We start from the raw sequence: 18,456 nt of genomic DNA on the forward strand, positions 1-18,456 counted from the left end.
TTTCTAACCCAGTATACTGTTGCTGTCCCTTCTTCCACACACCTTTACAGAGGTCTAGAGAAGGCTGATTAGTCAGTCTGGTCAGCTGTGACTCCTGTAATGTTTCTTTAGCTGGCATAAACAGCCAGTGTAGGTGACTGTTGATGAATCTATTCATCTACATTCACCTGAGCCACGCCGATCAATACCTGAATTGGTTATTGCCCCATCAATGTGCTGTTCTTCCAGCTGTACTGTGCTCCTGTTCATTTCATGCTTCAAATGCTGCAAATATACTGAAAGATTTCAGCATTAGAGAAGGCCCATACCATTAGAAGTTAACTGAAAATTTAATCAAATTCTATTCAATTAAACATGTAATAAATGTGAAGCTCAGGTACGACGAGCCAGGAAAACCTCAGCAACCTTGTCTGTATACATTAATTCTTCCAAAATGGAGGTCACACTGTCAATCTGGCTCAGCACCAGCCAATTTAATAAGCCTATCAAAGGCACAGTGCAGATGGAGTCAGAAAAAAGATATCCCTCGTCCTCATTTCTTTCTCGCTCAACTCTGAGATGCAAATGTTTATTTTTAGTTTCCCCATTAAGGTTTTATGTTCAGGACTGTTTCCTCCTGCTTGTCTCGGGCAGTACACATGTCGACGGCGATGTCTCTTTTTCAATGTCTGCATGGATTCTCATTCATCCAGGTCATAGTTTTTAGCAGCTTCGCTCCACATTATGCTGTTTTTTTATAAAGCTGTGTGTCTGCTTTGATGTGTTACCTCCTTGTTCCCATAGATGAACAGGCATGTGGAATAATAATGCCCCGGCGATGGGAGGAGTGTTTACTGACAGAGCACATTAATTGAACAAGGTTTCATTAATGTGAGTTGCAACCTAAGCATCTTTATTCCTGAGAGCCTGTATATTTCATTGGGCCATAAATGAATTGCATTATCCCTGTGTGCTGCTGCATACAAAAATATGAACTGACTGCTCTGAACTCTATAAAGAAAAAAAAAGGGGAAGCTAATGCCACCAAGGAAGCAGTAGTAATTTATGGTGCAAATTAACATATTTGCTGCATAAAGCGATCTAGCACTCACTCTAGATGCGTTGTGCTGTTAGTTATGCCAGACTGTTAGAATCGTGTTTTCTCTCAACCGCTCTACATATTTCCTTACTATTGCCACCTTTTCCACCCCACATGCCATCTTACACTGCTTAATGTGGTTATTAAAAAGGCAACAGGGAATAAACAGTGACTTCTGAAGTGTTTTTTGTGTCTAGTTCATCTTTAGTCTATTTATAGATGCCCAGCGTTACTACTGTCGTACATAAACACCTTCCTACGATACATTTTAACATTAAAGAGACAGAAACAAAAACTCAACTGAATATTTAGCTTTTTAATTGTCATTTTCAATAAGACTTGAAGGTCTGTGTTGTCTTCACAGAAGTGTTTTCTCTGGACATGCCAGTGGCTTTGTGCACCAGTCATGGAATGGAACTTTAGAAGAAGAATTCGTTGAACTTTTGACAAAAAGCTGCCTCTTAAACTTTAATGACTGCAGGGAAATGAGAAATATTCTTCAACTCATTCTAGAGTAACGTATGACCTTTAATATCACCGTGGTTACAGACAGTCATATAAGATACAACACAGTTCACATCTTGTCAAGGTGACCAGCAGAGCAAGTTTGGAAGGAGAACACAGCAACATCACGCATACGTTAAAAAGTATGGGGCGGGGGCGAGGGGGGACTGACAAAAATGCTGTTGTGCACTTTTTCTGTTTTATGGCTCGGTCGCCGGTCATTAAATTTCACATTAGTGATGTGATCTACTTGACGTTATTGAAAGACAATACTAGGTGCTTAAAGAACGAGGACATGTTTTAGAAATGCATAGTAAAAGTGAATGGTGTTGTGGGTTTTCCACACAGTCTGGTTGTTGTGTGTGTTTGTGTCAGTTTTGTAGAAATTAGCACAAATTCACAACTTTTTGTACTGAAACAAATCAGTAAAGGTTTGGAAATATTCTTCAAAAGCTCAAGTTCTGAACATGCAAAATGGATGGAAACACATGGCACTTCATTCCAACATCATTTCCTACATTGTGCATATTGAGCAAACTAAAATACCACAAACAGCTGAGCGCCCATTCAAATGAAATAGAAAAATGCATAGTACCCTTGAAATATATTCTCTAACAGGAAGATTCACAAGTACCAGAATAGATGCATTTTGTTGTATTTATCCTCCAACACCCAGGCCTTCTGTTTGGTGTTAATAATTTAGACATAACAAAACCAAATTTTACAAGCGGTGTTCTCCAAACAGACTTATGAGAAATACTGTGATGTTAAAACGTAAGCCCAGGGCCACGCAAATGAAGGCCTGTCCATGCATTAAACATGTTTTAAATTGAACAAAACAGTAAAATTCCATTTATCCTGAGGCTAACACCCCTTCAGCCATGTTCTGCCCTGACGCTGCATCACTCAATAATAATTGACTATTGGCCCTAACCTGGGTGTGCACACAAAGGAATACATTAGATATCTCTAGGAAAATCACTGAGACCAACCTCAGTCAACACAATGAGTTTATGGTGACACAATCATTAATCACGGGCGGAGTTTATTGTATTATGTGGGTGAAACCCTTTGGATACTCTAACAAGTAGATCCCTAATGGTTAATGCATTCCATTAATTACCCTGTGCTATTTTTTTTGTTTCAGTTCACACAGTAAAACACAGCATATATGCACTGCTGCTAAAGCTGTGGTCGTCAGTGTAGCGTTGCGTTGGATTGGTAATGCCTGCGGTTGCTTTGCTAGGGAAATAACAATCCATGAAATGTTACATTAAAGCGGCATTAAACACAGTTTTAAAATTCGATAAAATGACTAATGAAATGAATGTTTTAATCATAATATGAAAAAGCCCTTCACCTGATTTAACCCAGCAGACTGCAGATGAGGCAGCAGCTGCAACATTAAAAACCAAATGAATCTGATAACAGTTTCTATGCAGTCGATAGCAGCAACCATCCATTCATTAGCTTTCCACTAATCCATTTCAGGTCATGGTCAGGCCAAAGCGCACTGTTGGCTGACATTGTACTGGAGGCAGTGGTGCAATTAACAGTGTTTTAATAACCTTCACATGTTTGAACTGGTACACAACTGCAGTTACCCATTGTGGCCTGAGGAGGTTGTGAAACATCCTTATTTGAAGAGAAGGTGGTCGGTGGTCTTAAATCTTTTGCCTAATAATTAGCAGAATTGGTCGCGTGGAGTATTTTGGGTGGTTGTCAAGGTTAAATTTTCTTAACACATTAATGTTGGCTTTCTTTGTGGTAGCTTGACAACACATTTGGTTTCTAGTGTATTTCAATTGAGGAAGCTTGTTGTTTTTGTGCATTGATGCTTCATTCGAACATTATGTTCCTTGGCAAATCCAGTAAGGTGAGAACTGTTAACAACTGACAGATGTTTCTAACGATGAGGTATTCACTTTTGATACCCTGCAAATATTAGGATTTCTAAAAAAAAAAGCTGTTAGTTATTAGAATTTAAAACTAGCAGTTTTTATCCTTTTGTTCTCAATTCATTGGAGGCTCATCGAAGGAGAGCTCCCCGGGGACGACTTGGACAGTTGACGGGACCACATTCTGTATAGAGAGCCAACTATGAACCATCACATTCCAACCTGGTACTTGCTTTCATGATAAATTGATTGTCCAACTAAACTAATCGTGGTTTTTGAGCGACTAGTACCTGGAGAAAAAGTGTGTTATGAACCAGTTGACTATGACCTTAAAACAGTGATAAACACTAATGTGGGTGCAACTATTATTACCCCTTAAAATTTAATTAGGTCAACAGCGCACCAGCTGCACAGCAAAGAGAGAGAGCACCAGCAGCACCAGTAGAAAGTCAACTTTTATTATTAGCATCTGAAATAGTCGTGCAGTGGTGATGACAACAGGAACTCTCCAACTTAACCCTCCAACAACCGCATCAGTGTGGAGTATTTGACCCACGTACTCTCATGTCGATCAAAACAGAGAGGAACAGTGAGGATGAATGACAGGTCTCTGTGCTCTGAACAGCTTTAAATGTTTTAACAATGAATAGCAAATATAGACAATGAGTAAGGAATTCTAGTTTCCATCAACCCTCGTGCAACAACAAAGTATTTTTCATTATAGGCATTGGAGAATGTATAAAGTGTTTGTTAATCTCAAAATCTGCTATTAGACTGTGTACTTTTCCTGTCCTAGCAGCAACCAGGATTTGACAGACAGTGTGTCAATCACACACATAATTATTGTTCAATAAGCAACAGTCTGACAGTCCCTTAGTTTCTCATTAATGTTTGTGGATTTTACTCTTTACTACCAGCAGTGAGCCTTTTAGTGTCTCGCTGCTGCTTCAAACATAATTATTGGGTGTCACTCTTAGAACCAGATGGCCACATTCATTGCTGATTACTGGTCTTTGATGGCAACACAGCTCATTAAATAGAAACAAACTTTTAAAAGGAAATTTGCTGTCATCATAATGCACACCAGCACGACCTCACGGCCACCGCAGACGTGCAGCCGCATCACAGAGTATAGCTTTTAGCACTTCTGATTCCATCATTTGAAGAACCACCAAGACCTTTGAGATGGATTAATTGCCTGAAAAGATTGACGGGTACTTAATTGTTCATTATCCATCAATTCAATGTGCAAATGTGTGCTTCCCTGTAATTTTAATTAGCTTGGCAACATCGAATGGTGGGTGGAGGCTTTTGATGCAGTCACCGTTGTGATTGTGATTGTCTACCTCTCTGACCTCTAACCCCTCTAAACCCCAGAGCCATTTTTCTTGTGTACTTCACCGTTGCACTGGCTTCGTCTTGATGTTTTTGTCTTGTACTTCCAGCACTGTTGGCGTTGATTTCCAATTTATAGTTGAACATGGGGAGGAGATCTATGGGGAGAAGAAAGCTAAATAATTCCTCTTACTTGCTGCAGGGCTTGGTGAGCACCACTCATTAATTAAAGGGAATGTATTAGTCATGACTCCCACCAAAGCTTTTGCATATTAATCAGGTGTTTTAGTGAGTGTGCACCTTGTGAGTTTCTGCAGCCACAGGCCAGGTCCTGACTGGTACTTAAAGACAGTTGGTGGTTTATACATAAATATAGGACTCATCAGCAGTGCTGGGGCAGTGTTGCACTTTATATAATTGATTATAAACATATTTTATTTGTATTACATTTTTCAACATATCTTGTAGTTTTTCTGATGACACATTAAACACTATATTATTTGATGAATTATGGTAGCTGCAGTATCCATGCAATGCAAATGCGGAAAAAAAAGTTTGTCATGTCCATTATAGGGAGAACAAAGAGAGATAATCATTATTTTACTGGTTTATTTACAATGTCCTTCTATTAATGTGCATTCCAAATCATATTTTACTTTTTCTGTAGTTGTGGATTACTTGAACCTAAGAGGTTTGATGTGTTCTAAAGACCACTCAGAACTGTTCTCATCAGGACCTTGCACTTAAGGTGCCAGTAGTAAAAAATGTGTCATGTCTAACATGTGGATCTTCACATTATAAATGATAAGGCAGTGGTCCTGCAGGAAGGTAATGTGTAATGTGTTGGATGAGGGAACGCTGTTGTTTATTAGAATGGGACACTTTTTTGTTGTTTGTTCATTCTTCTTAATCCATTTTATTGCCATAGAGGACGCGAGAGCCGAGACTGGCCTGGATGCAGCTTATACGATAGTTGACTTTTTCTCATATGTAAATAACTGTTCCATTGTCATCTTGTGTACTTGTGCACTCCCCTACTCTGTTTACAACATGTCCTCCACCTGTCACCATGTGCACTCCCCTACTCTCTGGTTTACAACATGTCCTCCACCTGTCACCCTGATCACAGTTTTCCTTAATAACCGTCATTTCCAGTGTCATTGACACTCACACAAAATATGACACTGTTTAACACAACTGACAGTCATGTTGCTTCTCCTGTTTATCAAAACAATGACTCTCTAAGGGAACAGCCATGTGAGAGTGAGGAAACACTGTTACATTACTATGCTGCAACGAGGCTGATTAGAAAGGTGTTTACAATGGATGTTAATGGAGAGGGGGTAACAGTATACAAAAGCCACAGTGCAGTACGTACCTCAGTAATGACATCACGGTTCGGTACGTTTTGCAGGTATTTTTGCTTGAGAAGCAAAATACTTCCATGTATGTGTACAAGAAACGCTACATGCTAATGATGAATTAGCCTGCTTGAAAGTTCACGATTACTCAAAAGATGTACCTGTACACAGGATTCTGACGACGACACCTGACACTGACTCAAATAATGACTTGTAATGATGTTTATAATAGTGATGATAGAGACGAGTGTCATGGCTGATTTGTAACAGAAGAATCGCAGCAACTTTGAAACTGAAGACAGAAGGTAGACCTGCTATGATCATCACATTGACGGAGTAGGATCAAGACAGACAACATATTAAAATAGAAGACCTTTGGAGGTGCGTGTACCTATAGCACTCTATACCAGTGTTTCCTAAACTTTTTCTGGGGACCCATATTTTAAAAGTCACAAACCTTCGCGACCCAAGTCAATAGACATTATTCGTAAACTCCTGGGAAGCATGATGCAGGATCTCTTGCGACCCACCTGAGGGTGGCAACCCAGTCTTTGGGAAACAATGCTCTATAGGATTTAACTCAAATTAATGAGTCAGCATTTCTTGAGTGAACCCTAAACAGGTCATTATACTGCTGAGTCTGCAAGATTTTCTTTCAATAAATCAGGTCTTATGGTCGTAAAATTCACATGGCCCATGAAGGACCTCATAAAATTTAATGCAAGGTTAAGGAGATAAATTTTAAAATTGGACCAACAATGGTCTCCCTTACCTGCTGTCTTTGAGTATAAAACTTTGATGAATGTGTTATCTTAATTCTTGATAATAATGGATTTTATTGTTTTGGGTTTAGGAAAATGAGGTGGAAAAAAAATGTTACTGGGATGTACACTAGTTTACCATTACCACAGCCAACTACACAGACAGTGAACAAAGCTTGGACTACAATCATGCATTTTAAGCGATTTTAAGTGAAAAGCGTCACTTAAACAGAGTGGCATTTTCCATGTTTCAGTTAAAAATTTAATTTAATTAACACATGCACAGAATTGTCAAACCAGAAATTAGCATATTCTGAATTTAGTGAATTTTCAAGGGTTTTATTAAATTGCTCAAATTGTGACAGAAAGTCCAACATCATTTTTGATGTTAAAAAAAATGAACTGGAGGAAGAAAACATATAACCCTGGCTGACTGCTGCACAGCCGGTTGTAGTGAATGTTATGAAGTATCTGTTCAAGTGTACTGTAAGTATTTAAATGTATTTGAAACCAGATGAAGAAAAGCTGAATAAAAAAAACAAGCTGAACTGCTGACCAATCATCATTCTTGTTATTTACACTACTTTCCTCTTCACCTACAGTCCCACATGCTGCCGCTATTTTGGTAAACTGTCCGCCTTAATTCATTTGTTAGACATGTAATTATATAATTATGAATAACAAGGTCAGTCCAGTTTTGTCAGAACGATTCTGCGTCATTCTCATGGCTCCTGTCTGTTGACCGCCCCCACATGTTCCACACAGAAAATGCAGACTGTCTCTGTGTCTCCCCCTCAGAGCATGATGAGTGTGCCAGCAGTCAGAGCTTGTGTGATGAGAACGCCATCTGCACCAACACCATTCGTGGACACCTGTGTACCTGCAAGCCGGGCTACGTGGGCAATGGGACCATCTGCAGAGGTAGGTTCACGAACCAAGTGTACAGATACAAAGACTCAGACCTCCATCCACCTTTCTTGATCTTCACCTGCTATCATTACACTCAGCCTTTAACCCCTTGACCCTGCTGCATCATACACCTTGAGAGGAAATAAACTAAATGTTATTGCATTGCACCTTTATAAAGGACATTAGTTAGAGGTACTAGACAGGTTCTACATTGGGTTTCAGCAGTTTGTTTTGATGTGTACAACTGCCTTCAGTAATTCACTATCACTAAAAAGTACCAAGTATTTTAAAGCTGTCGTTCTCAACAAATCTACTTCTGTTTTCTGGAATTAATTGCAGTACAAGATTTTGATTACCGTCATTCTATGACTTTACATTTATTTGGCATATATGTAAAAATATATGAACACAATAAACTGCCAAGTCATGAGCTGTAAATTACTTGAGGCAGACATTACATACAGTATAAAGAATATAATTAATCATATAGTACACATTACTTGTGTATATTTTAATTATGTTTAAAAAGAAGACTGATCAAAGTAGCAGTGATCAGTCAGAAAATGAGAAGCACAGTTCCATATTTTAGTATGGTAAGTATTGGAACCGCTCAACTACATTTCTTCTAATCCTAAATCCTGAAGAGTTTTTACCCGCATCATCTGCATGTACAGTCTGCATGTTGTGTTTCTGTGAAACTACGTGTTAGACAGTTTACTTTTAAGTTCCACCCAATTTGCCTAAACCACAACTGTAGCGTTAAATAAGCTTTGAACTGACACTTGTCGTCAGCAGCCATGTCACAGTATCTGCAAATATTTAGTTAGTAAGAGCCTTCGGCCAGGACTAAGCCTCTATTTGTGTCACAGCATAAAAATATTGTCACTTTTACTAACACATGTGGACACCACCACTGTCAGTCTTCTACAGAAGGGTAAGTGAAAACTGCTGTATTACACCAGAATTATATTTCACACAGCAACACACAGTTTTGCCTGACAAGCCTATGGATGACTCAGGATTTGGGTTGTAATTTATACAGAACAAATCTCAGCAAGTTCTGTTGGAGGATTATTGTTCTTTGACCTTGAATGGTCTTTAATGTGAGTGAAACAAACAAAACGTTGACATTTCTCTCTCTGTCTCTCTCTCTCTCTCTCTCTCTCTCTCTCTCTTTCTTTCTTCCTTCTCACCTTTCTTTCTTCCTTCTCACCTGTTTGTGTATACAGTGTATGCAGCCCTTTCAGTTGTTATACTACATTCCTGTGTCCACTCAGCCATACATTATTTGAACTATATTTAACAGTGTATTTTCACAGAAGGGTTTTTCTGCAGTGGGACTGTCTCTGCAGGTTCACAGCAGATGAAACAGAGCAGTCAACAATAGGCCTTAGTGCTGTTTCAGGACAGTGGCTCAGGCTTGGCAGGGTGATGACCAAAAAAAGGGATTAAGTACTCATTTGGTCAGTCTTGGCCTTTTATTAACTACAAACCTCTAGAGGACAATGTCTACTTAGCAGCAGGTTTAATTCACTCCATAACTAGTATAAGGTTTAAAGTCCTTTCTTTGTCAGTAAAGCTAAATATATATTTACACATATTATCCAATATATAATAGAAACTTAAATTACCATTTACATATTTATAATGTTACAAACCACAGGTCACTGCACAGTTTAGTTCTGCCTTATAGACACCAGCACATTCACAGATAAAGAGATGGATGGATGGATGGATGGATGGATGGATAGATAGATAGATAGACAGATAGATAGATAAACAGAAAGACAGACATAGACAGATAAGGCTAACAGAAATGTATTTAAAATTACTTTAATTTTGTGTACATGAGGCTTAATGGAGCCCATTCATATTAGTTTTTTACTATGTCCTTATGCTTGGCTGCTGGCCAAGTGATGAGAGAACCATTAAGTTTAATTATCCTTAAATTTTCCAAACTACTTAAGCTCTATTTCAATAATCGTGAAAGAAAAAAAAAAGTTATATCAGGGGAAATCCTCTGACTGGTGTGGTGATGGTGTGAGTCTTGACCAGATGAGTGAGGAGGGTGGGAGACCGCGTGCTTACACAGTAAAGTATGTGAGTTTAGTTTTATTCATACTCTCACAGGAATTAAACAAAGGTCAAGTTGAAACTCTGTAGACACACCGACCCTTTAGCTCATGTTTTCCATGTCAGTTGGTCATGTTTTGTTCGGCAGTGGTGTCAGTTAATACTGTCCTAATTGATTGAACTGTTTAGAGGAAAGCACGTTAAACACACTGAGTGCATGTATGGAGGGCATGCTACATGGTGAAGGTGAAGATAATGAGAAAAGTGGGACTTGAGCTGTTGAATAAAAGATGAAGGAAGGAGGCTGTAAACAACAGACAATAATAATACCTGGGCGATTAGATCCTTGTTGATTCAACTGTTAGGAATCCATTCCTTACTGTTCAGGTTTGTGCTTTGCATAAATGTTGGTCATTCAGTGGTGTTAATCATACTTCAATGTATTAAATATACTGCACACAAGAGGCCTCTTGTTAACAAAACCCAATTCTAATGGCAGGGTTTAGTTAGAAGACTACATATAAAGTAAACTTTGCTTTCATAAATTCATTAATTTGAGTCATAGTTCTGATTTGTTCAGTCAAGAACGACTAAGTCTTTGATTTGGGTTCAGGCAAGAACATCAAAAGAGTAAAACTTTTACTACAGGGTGACTATGTTGAGCTAATATATGATTAACCCACCACCATCATCCACGTCAGTGTCACCTCTCTTCACCGACAGCTTTGATGATGTCGTTAAACTGTCTACATTTGAACTCCCTTCAGTCTGTTTGTATTACGTGTTGATGCACTTCAGTTTGAGGGATCGTCACCTCTCTTACCCCCCCCCCCCCCCCCGAGATCTCATTATACTCTGATGGTGACAATCTTAGCTAATCGACCTCTGACACCCATTTGGTTCCCTCATACAACACCACATCCTGCTCAGTTAAAATGGAACCTCGACTCCTCAGACTGTTGTTGCTAATAAGACAAAGAAAGTCTGTTTAGCTTGCCTCAGGCCCCAAGTCTGTAGCACATGCAGCTAAATTTGGTTTACAATGTGAAATCCTGCCATAAACCTGATGTAATAAAAGCTGCACGGTTGATGGGCGTCTTCGTTGCCCTCCAGCTTTTCTCCAATACCACTAACCAAAGCAGCTATTAGTAAGACACGAGATAAAGACAAGTTTGTTTTTACTGAAGCAGGGTGTAGTTTTGAAGCTGTGTTGAGCAGACCAGACTGTTGTCTCTAAAAATGGAAATTGATGCATATTAACCAATTCATGTTTTTTTGTCCAGATCACCTATAAATTTGATTCCTTTTTATTCTTTTGTTGATACTTTTTCAATTTGGATATTAAATCTAGTACAAATAATATCTGCAATAATTCTTTAATGTACATTATGCATTAACATTTGGTATTTTATTTAAAAGTACATAAAAACACAACATGTTCTTTATAGGAATTCAAATGTTAAAATCATAACACCTGCAATTCTACACTTTAAATTAGGTTGTGTCTGAAAGTTATGAAAACAGATGTTTTGAAAAAAAAAAACAGCAATTCTCAGAATATGACACTCAATCTTCAGTGTTTTGCAGACATATCTAAAAAGTATCTGAATCAGAATCTATTGGTGGATCCGCCTGACTGATTTATCAGAATCATCTGTAAACTCATCCTCATCCTGTCCTGGTGGACATTGTTCATATTCTATATTGAAAGCAGGTTGATGAATGCCACAGTAACACTGAAAAGGACCTAATGACAGAGAACACTGTGATGGCTTTGCTGCATATGAAAGACACTGCATTGATTGTAAATTAATTACATTGTGTTTGTGTCTTTTTTTTTGTGGTCAAAGCTCTGGATGTCTTGGAAATGACCACACAGTTATGTCTTTTTGGCAGTTCTCTAAATCAAGGATTATACATATGATGTGAAATGCGACACCAATCAATCAGTCATGTTCTGTGGAATTGTCAAGTGACCAGACTAACAGTTCCCAGGAATCAGACCACTGGGAGCAGGTTCTCTACAAGAACCAGTTCTCAATCCCAATCTCTTGTTGTGCCTTATGGTAGAGAACAGTGAGAGAAGTGAGAACAGCTCTGCACTGTGCAACTGTGACTGTGACTGAAGAACCGATAAAAATGTAACTGTAGCATTCAGACTACCATTTAAACCTATATCTGTGTTCTGTGTGTTCTTGCCTGCTCTGCCTGCATAACGTTCCTTTCAAATCATTGGGTGAAAGTAAATGGTTTTGTTGTTCCACTGCAGTATTAATGGGATAAAAAAACTCAAATTACAAAAACCAGTGAATCAGTATTTACCAACAACAGTTTATAACAACAGCAACACTGCAACTTTTCAGTCATATATATATACATTCTTCATTGTGGGGGCTAGAGTGTAAGGGCTGAGTCTTATCCGTTGTAAAAATACATCACGATACCCCTTGCTCACTAGCTGTTTGTTGGACACCATAGAAAATACTGCATGGGTGAACTTCTGTGATTTCCCCTGATAGGCTCCTGTAACAAATGAGTAATGTGTCTTCAGGGTGTCTCTCAGTGAGACGTCCCTTCCCACTCTGCCTGGAACTTTGCCTCAGTGTTCTCTCGGGAGCTCAACACGGCCAGACACATTCACTACAGACAGTCAGTCTGCCGTGCCTGGGCCTCGTGTGCTTTATCACAGACTGAATGGTAATTACAGCCTACAATGAAAATTCATTACAGGATAGTAATTACTGCCTATAGGGTTGGGGCGGCAGGGCCGTGTAGCTTTGGTGGCTTTCAGGTGCAGCACAGGTTTGTTTACATGCAAAAAGTCAATATATGAAAAATGTGCTGCTGTTGTGGAGTCCACATCTGTTCACAAACAATTGATTGGTTCAAATCACAATATTGATCACTGCTTCTGGGGGATACAGACGGTGGGGGGTGTAATTCCTAAATTCATATTCAGATGAACACAGTAAACAAGAACAGGCTCCTGATAACCATGTACACAACCTTAAATTTATACAAAATAATTTTTAAAAAAAGGATTTTTCATTTTTTACCTATTCTGTTTTACAAGTACGACAGAAGGGGTGAAAAATGAAATATTTTTGTAGGTCCACACATGAATTTCCTCCATATCAGTTGCCAAGTTGAAACACTGATAGTGGAACCCCAAATAAATGCATTGCATTTGTTTACAAAAAATAAATAAAAAATGAGGGACTCTTTGCATTTGTTTACAAAAAATAAATAAATAAAAAGATACAAGCATGGTGATTTCTTTCAGACACAATGAACAGATCACAATCGTCCAATCAGTGTTCAGCCCAAGATTATAGATGAGTATTTCTCTGGGCCCCAGCCTCATTATCAGCAGTCTATTGCAGAGCTTTTGTCAGAAGCAGAACCAGTGACTAATCTTGTCCTGTTCACAAAGACTGGTGTGTCAAAGACAAGAGAGGATTTCAGTTTCTGGTCTTAACTTCACAATTATGAACAAAGGCATTGACTTGAGCGTTTTCTCTTTTCTTATCAGAGTTAATCAGAGTAGAACCATGTCACAGACGACCATCAGCCGGCAGTGAAATCTAGACTAATGCATTCAGAGAGGAGAAGAGGGGGAACACTGCAAGGAGGGAAAGGCAAATGAGTGAGGGAGGTGTTCCATTCAGCTTCCATTTCTCCTACAAGACTGAGACACTTGCGTCTCTGTTTACATAATTATCGCAGCCCTTCATTCCTGTTTTGATAGAAGAAAAACATTTTCTGCCGTGTTGCTCCCTGCTGGAGGCTGGAGTGTTGTACAACTTTTAAACAGTTAAAAACTGGAGCCAGTGAAACTATGATTAAATGTGCCTAAAAAGAAATAATTTCACTCTCTATTGGTCTCTATTAGAGTTTTGCCTCTTGTCCCAGGCCTTAAAATGTGGTTTCTTTGCATCAAAAGAAGAAAAAAAAATTAGTTGTCACTCATGTGTTGTGATTTTTCTCCAGCAGACGAAGAAAAAAAACACATACTGTTCTTCTAATCAGAACCCTGAATTGGTTATCAGACAGATGCAGCACTGGGGTATTGACTATTTTCATGTCTAATAATAAGCAATCATGAGCAGGGCTGCTTCCAAAGACTTGTCATGACACCACAATCAGAACAATTTGTTTTTTAATGACAACAAAAGAAACTCAGATGTGACATTTACACCATTCAGAAAGAAATATACAGCTCTGTTAGTTCTGGCCAGTTTAACTCCTTGTGGACAGCATGTGTGGTCAGAGGGATTTGTTTGCCGTTTTTTTTTTTTTTTTTTTTATGTTCAGTACGACAAAAGAATATCTTTTAATAAAGAAAGTGGAAAAAAACCACTGGATCTGCTATAAATCGCTGCGGCCCAGTACCAAAAAAACCACAGCCCAGTAATGTTCATGGGACCGGTGATTGGGGATCCTGACCTAAAATACTGCTCTTGAGTTCTTATCACTGCTGTGTTTTCACGGAGCGACGATCAAGCCGTGCTTGTGTTCATAACGCTGTAGTACGTTTTATAGTTGATGTTTTTTTTTTACCTTGTGTTTAGTTTAATAAATGTATCGAGAGCAGAAAAACAAATTTACATGGAATAAGCTTTTAAAAAGAAATAATATGACTGTGAAATCTTTGCAGGTTTTTTGTTTGATTAAACATGGCTGAAAGCTTGTGCTTAGTGGCCATTAGACTTACTGCCAATTAAAGCGCTTTCATGTTGGTTTAATCACCAGTCCTTAGACCAATGTCTTGAGGGAACGTATAATCTGTAACTGTCTTCGTTTCCACAGAGGTTAAAAAGTACCTCTGTGGAATATTACTCTGGATTTTTCTAAAGAAAAAAACCTTTCTGTTCTGTCCTATTTATAAACACAAAATTAAGAAGTTGTTGCAGTTTTGGTTTAAACAAATTATTTCATATGCTAGTTCACCTGCACAAGCTGCCTTATACATTTGGTGTCTTATTTATTTCCCTTGTTACTGAGTATGTTTCCTGATTCAATCATTGTTTAAGTTTCATGCTCTACATCTATTTTTATTCTAAATTCAATTTGATTGTTTTTTTCTTGTTATTATTTGCCATAACTTGGAATGGAAAGGTTATCCTTCCCACATATTTAAAATCCTATTATTTCTTTCTTTCTGAACCCAATAGTCTAAGAGAAACAAAAAACTAAATGTGTTATTTTTTATTTATCTATTGCACTTTATATAATCTTCAACGTACCTTAACATCGTGAACACGGTCCACATGGAGTTTTATTTGATAACTAAAAACACGAAGCCCACGGCTTGTGGACTCCTAAACACTTCACTTTAGGTGTGTAGTCCTGTCTGATTTATGGCAGCCCGCAGGCTACACACACACACATACACACACAAACGAACATACTGTAGTAACTTTACTCTTTGTACATATAGTCCTGATTTGTGAGCATTAGATTTATCAAAAACATATGAAAAAAAAATTAAGAGCTTGAGGTTAAGAGCTTAACTTTAACTAACCAACAAGTCAAATTTCTTCACCGTCACCTGTTTAATTTGATTGTCTAAAAAAATTAAACTTATTAGAAAAAATGTAGCTTTCCGCACATATACATTAAAAATCCTTTGTTTTATACAAACGCCCTCAGGTTAAACTAACATCTTGCTAATGATTTTGTCTTTAGATAAATTGATTATTATCAAAAAATATTTGCTGAATTTGAGGTTGGATTTTAAGCCTAGGGCAAAGAGGTCAACAGACTCTTGTCATGCCTGCTCCCTGAAAAACCACTGGAAACTAGAAGCTAAAGAAACAGACAGTGTTTTTTGGTGGAATCTGCAGATAAAGGCAGTGTTTGTTCTCGCTGTTGCCCTTTTGTTCCTCTTATCTCCGCTGTTAGATGAGCGTGGCACAAATCTGAAATATGATAATATGTTTGTTTTGTGATACCGATGGTAAGAACACATGGCATCTGTTCAGATAAAACGCCTCTTGCCCCGTATGATTTTCATCGGGGCACAATGAATTGCAGATTCCTCCTCCACCTGCATGTGTGGGTCATGGGTAATTCCAGCAGCGGTTCTCATCTCTCAGGAGTAAAGCTGGTCTTATCAGCAAAAAGGCAGAGGTTGGAGAAAACAGTGCTGTCAGCTGCTCACCTGTTTGTGTCTCCTTAATGGATTTAGAGCTGGAATCACTCATCCTGCTCTGCACTCTGTTATGAAAGCTCCTCACATTAGCTGCCAAGGGCATCACCCCACCCCAACACTACGTTGACGGGACTAGCAGCCACAAACTCCTTAACAGATGAAAGGAGATCAAATCCCTGTGATGCAGCCGTGACCTGCTATTTAATGAAACAATTAGATTGTTCTGATAAATAAACAATGAGGTGCTTCATTTGGTCTGTATGCAGATATTATTCAGAATGTTTTACCTCAGAAAACAAACACAGGAAAGTCCTTCATTCAAGTTGTTTGGGTTACAAGATTTGATTTAAAGTATTGGGATTGTTTGAAGTAGTATTAAATTGCTTAAATGTTTTAAGACCAAAGTACAGGCGGTCCTCGACTTACGTCAGCGTAGTACCTACGTAGTACCTACGTCACTCACCTACGCTAACAGAGTGGTAACACCATAATCTAGGACAGTGGTTCTCAAACTGTGGTACACGTACCACAGGTGGTACGCCAGCGCTCTCTAGTGGTACGCAGAGAAAATTCATATTTTCACATTTACATTTTCAACTGAATAAATCTGAAACATACCATGCACACCATTTAAACATCTTTACAAACATTTCTAAACATCTCTCCTGTGGTGGAGCTAACAGGGAAGGCCTCTGCTGCTATATTCTAATGTTGGTCATCATGGTGGTAGTCAGAGAGCTCAATGTTTTCTCAGGTGGTACAGAGTATAAAAAGTTTGAGCACCACTGATCTAGGACATAAAAACATCAAAAGAGTCTGAACGCGTTGTGTTGGTTTGCGTTCCAAATGGCAACTTTTAAAATGGAATATCCTTTTCTCTCCGTGGGAGGGGTTTTCTCTGTGGTTGATTGAAACATTACCAACAGTATTTTATTCAACAAGATGTTGGTGATGGTTGAAGGTTTCCTGCTGTTGTCTTCTCACCCTGTCTGGTATAATTAATATTAGACAGGCACCTCAGTGTCGGCCCCCGCTTCAGCTGCCACCTGCTAATGGAAGCAACATTTCAAGCTGTCTTTCTGCACACACTATAGACGTAGGAAAAGTGAATGATGGTCACCATCACAACAGGCCCAAAACCCTCCGAGTGCAGCTGTCCGAGCAACTTATTACAGCTTTACAGCTTATAGTTCTGCTTTATTGTTATGTGACCTCCAGTGGTTGCATGATGGGAGAGAGGCAGCCAACAAATAAAGTCTACTCCCCTCCACCCAGAGCTGGACCACACACAGAATTTCTATCCTGTTCAAAGCAGTAGACCCTTTATATTATAACTATTAGTTTCCCCATTAGCTTAAGTAAGAATATTTAATTAAATGTCGCTGCTCTTATTGATTGTGTTTAGACGCCATTTTACCTTCCAACGGAGCTTATGAAAAAGCTCCGAGCCATCAAGTGAAAAACATTGTAAGGGGAAATGATGAAGGTCTTGCTGTGTATTGGCATAATCATCCCTCCGACTGTTTTATGTCTCCTGCTTGTTCACCCACTCACTCCTTCCCCTCCCTCCTTTCATTCTTGAGTAGTTTGAAATATGTGGAGCTGCGTTCCAGGGCTAGAAATCTCCCAGAGTACCTTGTGGAATTAATTGTCGTGTCAGCAGTATTGATCAACCAGCCTTTCAACTCTTCCACAGATACATTATGGCAGTAAAAATCATGCTTAATGCATTTTTAATCCACGGCAGCCACCTGGCAGGAGTCCTTATTGTGGTGTAAGTGCAGTCATTATCTGTGATGTTGAGTAAATGCCGAACAGAGGGAGCAGCCTGGGGTGAATTGCTTGATGTTTTACAAGTGAGAGTGATTTGTATGAGTAAATCAGGTTTCTGGTCTGTCCTCACTGAGTATCTGATTTTTTTAGTTCTTTTGTGTGAGCTAACAATGGTCCTGTAACTCTCAGTGCAAGCCGGCTGCTGTACGTTTATTAGCAGGGGAGATATGCAGACATTTCACAGACACTGGAGGTGGTATAAAGAGAAGACAGTCATTAAGTACCTACCTGTGTGTTCTCCTGCAATCACTGATGCTCCATGAGTCTCTGTTGTGTGGGGGTTTTTTTTAACCACGTCTTACTTTCACTGCATTATCTGTGCAATATGCAGGCACATTGTGTTTCATATTTCTTGGAGGGTTTGTTTTGTACAACCATATTGTAAAATGTACAATATAGAACACTCAGTGTTAGGCTGTGTGGAAATTATTATTTCAGCATCAATATTTTTTTTTTCAGTTTTCTGAAAAGACGTATTGGTGATTCTATGACTTTTCCTTAAGTGTTTTCAAAAATGACCTATTCAGTAAATGTACAAAATGGCCCAAAT

The 18,456-nt window shown here is 38.7% G+C and overlaps 1 protein-coding gene across 2 annotated transcripts in view; it reads left to right on the plus strand.

Moving 5' to 3' along the window:
* Nucleotides 1-18,456, plus strand: part of LOC103398389 (protein kinase C-binding protein NELL1) — a 194,480-nt gene that overhangs the window by 155,239 nt on the left and 20,785 nt on the right. For both annotated transcript variants that reach the window (XM_008336989.3, XM_017030667.2), the window contains one exon: nt 7,736-7,858. In XM_008336989.3, coding sequence (XP_008335211.1) covers nt 7,736-7,858 — 123 coding nt within the window. The remainder of the gene's footprint in view (nt 1-7,735; nt 7,859-18,456) is intronic.

The sequence above is a fragment of the Cynoglossus semilaevis genome, unplaced genomic scaffold (genome assembly GCF_000523025.1).
Source record: "Cynoglossus semilaevis isolate Cse_v1.0 unplaced genomic scaffold, Cse_v1.0 scaffold1033, whole genome shotgun sequence".
Taxonomy (NCBI): domain Eukaryota; kingdom Metazoa; phylum Chordata; class Actinopteri; order Pleuronectiformes; family Cynoglossidae; genus Cynoglossus; species Cynoglossus semilaevis.